Source organism: Malurus melanocephalus, unplaced genomic scaffold (assembly GCF_030028575.1).
Source record: "Malurus melanocephalus ecotype Western Australia unplaced genomic scaffold, MMel_1.1 scaffold_10, whole genome shotgun sequence".
Classification (NCBI taxonomy): domain Eukaryota; kingdom Metazoa; phylum Chordata; class Aves; order Passeriformes; family Maluridae; genus Malurus; species Malurus melanocephalus.
The window spans coordinates 5325128-5335852 of record NW_026623242.1 but is presented as its reverse complement, the minus strand read 5'-3'; the positions used below and the strand labels follow the sequence as shown (position 1 = coordinate 5335852).

General features: G+C 42.4%; 1 protein-coding gene across 1 annotated transcript; it reads left to right on the top strand.

Annotated features, from left to right (window-relative positions):
- Nucleotides 1–7191: 7191 nt before the first annotated feature.
- On the top strand, nucleotides 7192–10159 carry PHLDA1 (pleckstrin homology like domain family A member 1). The gene is made up of 2 exons (XM_057378059.1): nucleotides 7192–7728; nucleotides 7837–10159. The coding sequence occupies exon 1, from the start codon at nucleotides 7262–7264 to the stop codon at nucleotides 7721–7723; it is 462 nt and encodes a 153-aa protein (XP_057234042.1). The 5' UTR covers nucleotides 7192–7261; the 3' UTR covers nucleotides 7724–7728; nucleotides 7837–10159.
- Nucleotides 10160–10725: the final 566 nt, after the last annotated feature.

Genomic DNA, 10725 nt, shown 5'->3' with positions numbered 1-10725 from the left:
TGGGCTAGATCTTTCTTGTTCTGACCTTGCCTCTGGCCTCGCATTGGAGGTGCTCAATGAGGTATGGATTTGACGTACTCAGCTGAAAGAGACTATGAACAGATGTATTCTGTCTTGAGTTTTTCCAGTCAGTAGCATGCTGCTGTACTCTGTGCTGTCTTGTCCTTCACAGAAGTATATAAGTTSTGATCTTCTAAGCAAGTAGATAGCAAGTTTTTTCAGGGATGGAAGGATCTTTGTAGTGCTGGAAGAAATGTCCAGCTAGCCATGGATCTATTTCTGCAGTAGCTGCTTTTTATCTGTGCTGTCTATACACATAGCCATACAGGTTTGAAAAGAGCAGGGCAAGCAGGAGGCAATGACCACATGAGGATGGGGCTGATGGAAGAGTTTCTCGCATATTTCTTGCTTGGAGGGTAAGTAATATAGAATGAAGCTTCTCCCAAGTGCCCTTCTGAATCCTCAGTCCCCCCCCCAAAAGATGTGTCTAGTGTCTTCTGACTAAACTGTTCTAGTTTTGTTAGTGATTTTTCTTTTTAATTCCTTGAAGATATAAATATCACTTTGCTTCATTTCAGAGTTCCTGTCAGGCTTCATCTTGCTCCTCTCTGTGTATCCATRAATTTGGGAGAAGGAGCTTGTTATCTACAGATGTACATATAGCTGGACTGTTGAAGSCGTGATCTTGTAGGTTTTTTAGGTAACACAGATCACAGCACAGAAAAAGCAGTTATAAAAGGTTAACAACCACTTTTTAGTAGCTGTGTTGAAATAGATGTGGTTATATTTTGTGGTATCAGAATATGTTATCTTTTGAGGCACTGACCCTGCCAGGTGTTTGGGTTTTACATGGTCTCTGCTCTAAACATCTTCCAAGGTTAAGTTTAAATTTCATGGCACGTAGAGACAAAATGTGATGGTATATTATRAGCTTGAGAATTCATTAAGATGAGGCTTTGGCATTCATACTTCTGGACATGGGAAGTCTCTGAAGTCCTTACTTAGATCTAGCCCATTTTTGCTAACAGCATCTAGTAATTGTATTTTAAAAAGAAAATTAACTGTTAAAAGTTGTAAGTTTCAAAATACACTCTACTTAACAAATTTGGCTTGTTCTATAATTATTTTCTTGTTTAACACTTTCATAACATACAACGGGATACAGTATTTGAAAAGGGGTGTTGTTAGATGTCAAAGCACACCTGCAGCCTGCAAGATCCAGGGCCATGAATAACATCCTATTGACAAATTTTGGTAAGCTGTACTCCAGATTGACATGCTAGTTCTAAATCGGCAGTTCTTGTGCTCTCCGGACGGCAGCAAAAGGAAGGACATAATATAAATGAGATGCCAGTTCTTACGGCATTGGTTAAATTAAAACTGTTCTGGTGCTTTCTGTAGTTTTGTTATCAATGACACTCTTGTTTAGCAGTTCTAAAAGGCAGTATGTAGCAGGAACATTAAACTTATAACATTTATTGGAGTGTTGTGACTCATTCTTTTCACTTTTCATTTATGCCAGGTGTAGAGAATTTCCTCATTCAGTATTTGAGGAGGKTAAGTTATCTTGTTCACAGGTTCAGGCTAGGAAAACGTGCTGCTGGAATAGAATTCTTCAGCAGCAATTCCAGAAATGCACCATAATTTAGTGTCTGTGTAAAGGGTTTCTTCTGTCCGGTTTTGGTTGCTGTATTGAATGGAGAACTTATGTCGGCGGGGGGAAAGTGGGAGGTTGATGAGGAGAGGAGAATAAAGGGAGACTTTGGATGACAGGTGAAGGGTGCTCAGGGTTTACGCTCCATGGAGAGGAAGGCTTCTTGATGATTTCTTCATTGTAATTGCTTTTAATCATTTAGATTAGGTAACCACTGATGAGTTTGCCTATCTGATACAAGTTTGTTCATGTTAAATAAAAAATTCAGCAGCATCCTGAAGTAAAGGAGCCCAGATTTAAGCTTAGCATTCTGAAGTTCAAATTTTTGGAGAAGGATGATGTCAGATGCAGTTGGAACGGTTAGCTTGGAGTATCTGAACACTAGGCATAGCAACACTGCTTACCAATGTCTCCTGGCTTCATAAGTTTAGACTATGTTCTGGGTTCTTGAAATTGATGTTTCTGAAACAAATAGCAGATAGTGTAATTTTGACATTTTTTGCTTTTTAAATGAAAAAAACCATTAGAATATAGAAAAACGCAGAAAAATTAATGTATTACATCTCTGTCTTCAAGCTGGTACTCAAACTTCCCTTGTGTTTTAACGCCTGTTGCTGTAGACCTTATTCAAAATTGATAGGAAACTTTCATACTGATGAATGATGAAATTTCTGCTAAAGGTTTCCTGTTTCCAAAGGTCTCTATGCAGCAGTTGTTTATCAAATGCCTTCTGTTGGGCAGAGGATTGTGCTGGTTGGCATTCTCAGCAGCTTAAGGAAGCAAAATGCTAAACCACTGAGTACAAAGGGGACAGCCTTATAATGAAAGCATGAACAGCTTTGATGGTTGCTAGGTTGGGACTAGAGGTGCATGGATGTTGGTGTAGGTAGACTCGGCTCTAGAGTGCTTTCTCCTTTGTTCTGTGCAGGTGTGGTCTTCAATCCAAGACTTTCTTTTACAGGTCAGAGAAGTTGTTGTAACCACATCTCCAGTTTAATTTCTTAACAACTGCTCAATAACCTGTTTAAGGTTCCCCACAAGTTTTCAAGAGGTTGTTGAAGTTAATGACGTTTAATTGCTAATGCTTGCCTAAAGTGAACATAAATTATCTACTGAAAATACTAAGTCTTAGTTCAATGCACTAGCAAGAGGAGTTAAAAGTTTGTCCACAAGGCATTTGTCTTGTTGCTCTTTGAATCCTCTGGTCAGACCTTTGCTCAGGCCTAGTAGTCTTCCACGTGTGGCATGTGTCTCAGCTTTTGTTGGAAAATCAGAGTGAGTRAAGCAAACAGCAAAGCATACCAAGCACAACTAAGCTATTCCATATTTGCCTCTGCCTGGTGTAAACCAGAAATGGGCGTACATGGCATGAGGGGCTGTGGCAGAAGGGCTTTTGTGTTCTCAGATGTCTTAACTTAAGCATGCTGCAGGAGGGCCTTAAGTCCTGAACTTGCTGTTGGGTGCTTTGCTTCTGTGTGCTCAAGGGTTTGGTAAGCTATTGCTCAGATTTACATTTGCCCTGCACTGGAGAAACTGTTCTGAACTCATAGCTTGTTTTACTGCAGTGGTCAAATCTGAAAAGCTTAAAAGCCACTTTACAGCCTGGTTTTTCTCTACAACATTCTTTAGGTTGGTATATTTTTGGAAAACAACTATCTTGGAAGTGCAAAGGACTTTGAAAAAGCCAGGCTGGAGAAGCTGCTGCAATAGCTGGTGAATCGCCCACAGTTTCTTTATTTGATACTGCCATGGGGTTTAGGGACTGCTAAGGTGGTGTGGTTGTTAGTTAAGGTAAGCATTTCATCTGTTTATGCTTGGTTTACTGAGGAGTGTCTGTGAAATGGGAGTTCCTGAGAGGAAAAGTCTGCTCCCAAAATCACATGTTCAGTGCTTCAGTGTTCTTTCAGGAGCAAGTTCCAGGGGAAATTACTGGGAGATAGATAGTAATGGTTAAGAAAATTCTTTAAGGGTTAGTTRCTTAACTGTCTACTTGCTTTAATCACATTGCATACATATTAATTTAATCATATTGTTAACTGTTGCAACACATCAATTTGTCATGTATTTCTCATGAAATTTCCCCTGACTTATTTTTCCTCATTTTCCTTCTGTCTAGCAGTGACCAGCTCATAAATAATTTGTAAGTTACCCTCTTAACCCTTTTTCTGTTTTMGCCACTTCTCAGCAATAGAAGAAATGATGATGCTTAAGGGTTGTCAGTTGGGATGGGGTTTACCATCCCTCTGACACTAAAAGTTGATTGTTGAGCTGCTGGCTGCAAATCATTACCTAGGAGAACACTAGTAAAATTATGGGCTTTTTAGGTTTTCACATTGGCTTCCCAAAACAACGTTTAACTTGCCGCAGGGTTTAAAAAGAACATTTTAAATACTTTTTTACTATAATTACCCTTTAATTAAGGTTGCACATTAAAAATTTCAACCACTTGAATCTCAGTTAGGGAGATTACCATACAGGAGACCAGTATGATAAACTGTATTTATTCAGCAAACAGATATTTGTGCAAGTATCAACTTTGAATGTGGAAAAGGAAAAATTCAATAAAAAATACACATATTTGAGAAGTAGACTTCCAAGGATCAGATTCGATRTTTTTTTCAGACTGTACTATTTCACATTTAACAGTAGGAGGCATCTTTACATCAGCTATTTCTGGAGGAATGGCTGCCGAACCTGCCTAGTATTTACGAAAACGTCAATAAATGTAGCAGATGTGAAGCATTTAAAACAAATGCAGTGGTTTAAATTTATATTTCAAGAAAAGTGAAGTAAAATCTCAGTGGTGTATTGTAGTGTGCCTGTGTTGTATGTGGTTTTTCAAAGTAGTAATGTAAGAAACGTTTACAGAAGTTCAGTTTTGACTTGCGTCTAGGAAAATGCAGTTTGTTATCCTTTACTGGCAAATTCTGCACAACTGGGTTATTGCATTCTTTTATCACGGAACTGTCAGTATTTCATCTTACATTAGTCTTCTGGCTTTTGACCTGGTGTTCTTAGTCAAACATGGTGTATTTTAAATGGCTATTAATATTTGTTGGCTTACAGAGTACAGGTTTGGATGGATGTTTTGCATGTTTGCTTTTGACCACATGCTCAGGTGAATTTCACCAGGAATAAACAGTGTTGTGAGTATTAGTGAGTAYTAGTAGAGTATGTCCATCAGTGTTTGGAGTTGGGTTAAAAATCTGACATTCAATACTTTATCATGTAAGGGCACAGTTGAATTAATTTATGTATTTGGCCTTCCGCACTAGTCTCACTTTTTTCATTTGAATAATTGCATTTTACTGTCAATACTGAGAACAATTGAAATAGCTCACATTYAATGATACAGATACAGGTGGTGTGTTAACATCCTTATGTAGATATAGGTTGTGTGTTAATGTCTTCTAAGTGTCACAGTGCAGTGTTGTGGGGGTGGGGGGGAGACTTTTGAATGCTTATTACAGTGTAACGTGGCTCTCAAATCTAATACGAGTTTCTGCACTACTGGTTAGTGCATTTACCTGGAATCAAGTGGCTGTTTGCTTACAGCAGTGAAGCAGCAACCAAAATTGAACAGGTAAATTGTTAGAAATTGGTCTTCTGTCAACAGGTTGATTGCTAGCAGTTAGTCTTCTGTAGGCTTAGTCTAGTGTCCTATGCCTTACACAAACTCAGTGATTTAATTAAGCTGCTCTGTATAGGTGYATGCATTTTAACCAATTTGTTTTAGTAGGGTAGTTTCAAAATTGTGTATCATATGAGCAGGGACTTAATCTGGAGCAAAGAAATAGGTGCAAAAYACATCAGGTGAAAAGGCAGGAGTTTTCTTGTGTTGCTTAAGCTGTTTTGGAGACACCTTGTATATGCAGCAGCAGCAGCTGGAGATGCAGATATTTGTGCTGGGGACTTCAGCTTCAAATGGGAGTGAACTGCTGATGGAGGCAATTATGAATGGTGTTCAGATCTTTTGAAAATTAGTGTGTTCCTCTGTTAGGTGTAAGATGGTTGTGAGAATTAACTGTATCTTACAATGTCTATTCAGCTCTATGGAGAAGGGACTATTTGTATAAATAGTGGATGTTTTAAGATACTAAATTTTTTTTTTTTTTTTTGGTTTATGGCTGGTCAAGTTGCCTTTATTACTGATTTGAGTGTCTTTCAGTTACCTCAGGAACGATAAAGCAGCTATATTTTAATTGCTTTTATTGCTTTGTTTACCTCTCAACAATTTATCAAAATCAACTTTGAACTTCAAGAGAAAAAGATTATAAGAGGAAATCCTTTAAAAAATGTTATCAGAGATAAACTCCATTGAAGCTATCATTAATGTTGAATTTTTTTTCTAATCTGCTGTTAGAACACAGCACAGGCTGCAGCATGATCTACTTCCTAGTTGCCAAGATTAATGTCTGGAGGGTTTTCTTTATGGTCATGATAAATGCATGTTTAAAAACAGTGCTGTCAGACATAGTATGAAACTCCTGGCATTTTGTTTGCATAGGCTTTGTCAGCCAAATTCAGCTATGTGGGATTTGGATTTACATCTAATACATTAAAGGATTAAAAATTAAATGGTTTTATATTAACTCTAGGTCACTTTACTTTTCTACTCAAACTTRATCAAAAGCTAACCTTGGGGGAGAATCCAAACAATAAGCAAATGTGCGACAACAAAGCAGAATAATAAGAAAAAGGCTCCTAGCTCTTGGCCAGTTGGGGGTTTTTTTCCCCCCCATAGTCTGCTTTTGCAATTTCCATGTACTGAGGTTCCACTCTTCCCTTAGGAAAATGGTACAGATCCTTGCTTTCTTTAGACATTACTCAAACTGCTGCAGAAAGGTTTATTGTATATATACAGTTGAAGCTACTTCTCCCCAGCCTGGCGTAGGGAATCAAGCTCTTGYACCAGGTTAAGGCTCTTTCCTTTGTTTAACGGAGCGATGATCGCTTAAATACCAGTGTGCTACTGAAAACTGGCACCAGTTTTACTGGGCTTGAATCAAAAACATTGCTCTTGCCCAAGGAGGCAGGCTGAGGAATCGTTTTAACTAAATACTGCGGGAACGCCCCGAGGAAGGCAAACGAGCGCGATAGGGCATTTGCCGTCTCCTTAATCTCTATTACCCTWGCGGTGGTTAAACTACGGCGGGGAGCCCCTTGATTCGGCAGCCCCGCCGTGCTCGGCCGTGGGCGGGGAGCGGGGCCGGGCTCGCTGCAGCCGGGGAGCGCATCCCCCCGCTCCGCCTCGCGGGCGGCCCCGCCGCGCCTCCCGGCTCCGCTGCCTCTCACCGCGCTGGGCTTCCCCGCGGCCGGCGGGCGGGAGGAGCCGCCGTTTCCGCTGGGTGTCACTCTGGGGTGGGAGAGGCGCGTTCAAAAGCGAAGGGGAGGGAAAAGCCCGCCGACAACCCCGGCCGCCCGCACCGGTAGCGCCCGCAGCTCGCCACGCCGCGGCACGGGCGGCAGCCGCTCCGCTTCCTGCGGGCCGGGGCGCTCCCGGCCCTCCGCCTCGGAGCCGGCGCCCGGCGGAGAGTGCTCGGCTGGTGCCGTCTGCCCCCCGAGCCCAGCCCCTGCGGTCGGAGGCCGTCTAACCCCGCCAGAAGGATGCTGGAGAGCGGCTGTAAGGCGGTGAAGGAGGGCATGCTGGAGAAGAGGAGCGACGGGCTGCTGCAGCTCTGGAAGAAGAAGCGCTGTATCCTCACCGAGGAGGGGCTGCTCCTCATCCCCCCCAAGCACCCCCCGCCGCAGCCGCAGCAGCAGCAGCAGCCAGCGCCGCCAGCCGAGCCGGCAGCCAAGATCAAGGAGCTTCACTTCTCCAACATGAAGACGGTGGACTGCGTGGAGCGGAAGGGCAAGTACGTGTACTTCACAGTGGTGATGGCCGAGGGGAAGGAGATCGACTTTCGGTGCGCGCAGGAGCAGGGCTGGAACGCGGCGATCACGCTGCAGATGGTGCAGTACAAGAACCGCCAGGCCATCCTGGCCGTGCGCTCCACCCGGCAGAAGCAGCAGCACCTGGCGTCGCCCCACGGCCCGCGCCTCCGCGGCGCCTCCAACTCCGCCTAGCGCAGGTACGGACCCGGCACCGCGACCGCCGCACCGGCCCCGCGGGGCTGCCGGCTCCGGCCGCCGCCTCTTCACCTGACGGGCTGCGCTCTGTGCTCTCTGTCTCACTGCAGGTTACGTTCACCGAGCGCTTCGGGGAAGCGGGACAGAGCGCGTTCGTGGCGGACCTGCTTCAGGGGCTCAGAAACTGGGCAGACGCCGGAGGTTCAGGTAGACCGGAGAGAAGCGGCTCAATAGCCTGAACCTCAGCCGGCTGCTGCTGCTGCTTTGCCGCCTTCGGTGCCGAGAAGCATTTCAAATTCATTATTTATGAACCTTGGAAAGGATCCTTTGGTGCGATGGGACTTCTAGGAGACATGATGTACTGTAACTTTATTTTAATGTATTTTATTTTATTTATTAGGGTTGTTTTGGTTTTTTCCTTTTTTTTTTTTTTTTTTTTTTTTTTTTTTTTTTTTTTTTTTTTTTTTTTTTTTCCTTAAGGCTTATGTGCAAGACATTTCTGAATGTAGGCCGGATCAAAAAAGTAAAGGAAAAAAAACAATATGTGTTTTAGCTCCCTAAAAGAACTAAAAAGTTCTGAGTACTTTGACTGTGTGCAATTTGACAAAGTTATTTGTTTTTTGCCCAAAATACACTATATTCCACTAACATGGAAAATGTGATGTGTGTTTCAAAATTTCGCTGAAACCCCTACTGCATATGAAACCTATTTTCTCTAATGAGAACAACAATCATTGTCTGAGGTTTAAATTATTTAAAAAAGAAAAAATTAAATGTGGCAGAAGGTGATAAAATGTTATTCATGCTTGGCTATTCAAAAAAGTGACGTTGCTTGTCATTCTGAGATTAAAACCAATCTGGTTAGTGTATGAGTGGAAGGAATCTAACCAATTTCTTTTGTGATAYAGGAATCTGAGTTGGATTCCAGCTATCCGTGTGATGTGCTTGTTCCTAGGCTGGTGGGCCACAGCTGGGAAGTGTTCATGAACATTTCTTAGTGTCCGAGTTCAGGGCTCCCTCTGCAYGCTCAGCTTTTATGCGATCTGGATTCTCAAACCATGTTGCATTTTCCTGGCTTTTTTAAAATGTCTTGCATTAAAGCAGCCCATAGCTTAAAATCCATTTTATGTATGTCTTAGTTTGCAAATGGATTATTTTGGTCACAGTTTTCATAAGCTGAAAGTTGCTCTCTAGCTGAGATGAACTAGATTAATTTTGGTGTTTAGCACTGTCAGATATGGAGAGAGGCATGCCATCTTTCCTCTAAAAACGTTGATGAAGCCATGAAGTTGGAAAACAAAGGGCTAATTGCACAGCTGGTGTGTGTTTCTCTGCCTCTTAAAAGTCAGTGGGAGTTCTGCTGCCGGCACAGGCGGGAGCGGGTCGGAGCTCTCTGCCCAGTGCAGAGGAAGGAGCTGGGTGTGGGCCGGTGGACTTTCTAGGACAGGGCCCTTCTGACCATGGGTGGCTTCATGTTGGGTGCTGCTACTGCCCAGGTTTCCTGGTTTAAATGAAGTGAGGAGGCTGTGAGTGGGACAGAGCAATGTGGCCCGTTTTCTCTGGTTCAAGGTAAAAAGAAAAATCATGGAGCTATTTACTTAAACTAGTGTGGGGAGGAAAGTGGCTTTTGACCCCTTTATAATTTACGTTAATATAACCAAACTCTTTCAAAGCTACACATCCAGGACTTCTTTTTTTTGTGTAAATGAGGTGTAACTTGACAGCAAGAGCCTCACATTCTCAGTGCAAGCTTATTTCTGTAAGTGTTTAAAGCAAAAGGCTGAAGTGATACTCAAAGGAGATTTTAGAATTGGCTACTGTGTAYGTCGGTCTCTTCCTCTGCACCCTAAGATTAAGCTCAGTCCTGTGAGGAGTATGTTGAGGTCTCTATTAGTCCTCCTCTTTCGTTCCTTCCCCGAAGTGTCAGGGTCACATACCTAGACAAGGAAAACACATCATGGTGCAGAACCAAAGCCCTGATGATCCTCTGTAGTTTCTCCTGAGCGCTTATTTCTGATCTGGCCCTTGACAAGGCTGTGTGATGAGCTTGGGGTGGTAGATTACAGCTGTCCTAACGAAGTCATTATTTTGCAATTAATTGAACTTGAAGGTGCCCTGCATCTTCTAGGATTAGGTTCGCTGGCTTGGCAATCATAATACTCAATTTCCGCATCTCTATACATCTGCCATTATCATTCTGCTAACGCTTGGATGTTAGAGCTGCCAGGGGATTCTCTAATGAGCTAGTCAAAGACTCACAAAATATACTGTAATTTGTAATTTGGCTCCTCTCTTTAGAGTGATTAATTACAGTTTACTGAGTAACTAATCCACCTTCTCAGGTATACAGATATATTGCTGATCTCACCTACTAAAATACATTTTGGCCTACTGAAGGGTAAATGTAACTGATGAAAGTTAATTCTTATTTGATCACATGTATTTCTCTGAGAGAGGCAGTTATTCTTGTTCTCAGTGGATGCCTCTGAATTCCACAAAAGTTTATGGATGCATTCTAAAGGTAAAATTTTACTATTCTTTGGAAGTACTTTGAAATCTAAAGATGATCATTTTAGTGATAAAATTGCCATGAAGATATAAGGAAACAACTTTCATTTTGGATTTGCTGCTCCTTTTCACTGATTCGAGGCTAATGTCCCACTTTTAAGTTACGTTTTTTGTTTTAAGTTGGCCTGAAGGATGCTCTGAAAACCTTTTGCACTGCTGTAGTTCAAGAAACTTTTGCTGGTTGTCATCGTCTGCCGTGTTACCTATTTAAAAACCTTTGTGTCATCCAGAGTCCTGGTGTGAGAGGTAGTCACATCATAAAATCCACCTTGAGACCTCCAGCTTGAGTTGGTGGGATGAATATAAGGATCAAACTTTTCCCTTGTGTCTCTGAACTGTCTCCTGGAAACTGAATGGGAACAAACTGGCTGGGGTCCCCTGGGGACATTCGGGCTCATGCCCTGTCAGTATAAATAAGGCTAAATTGTCTG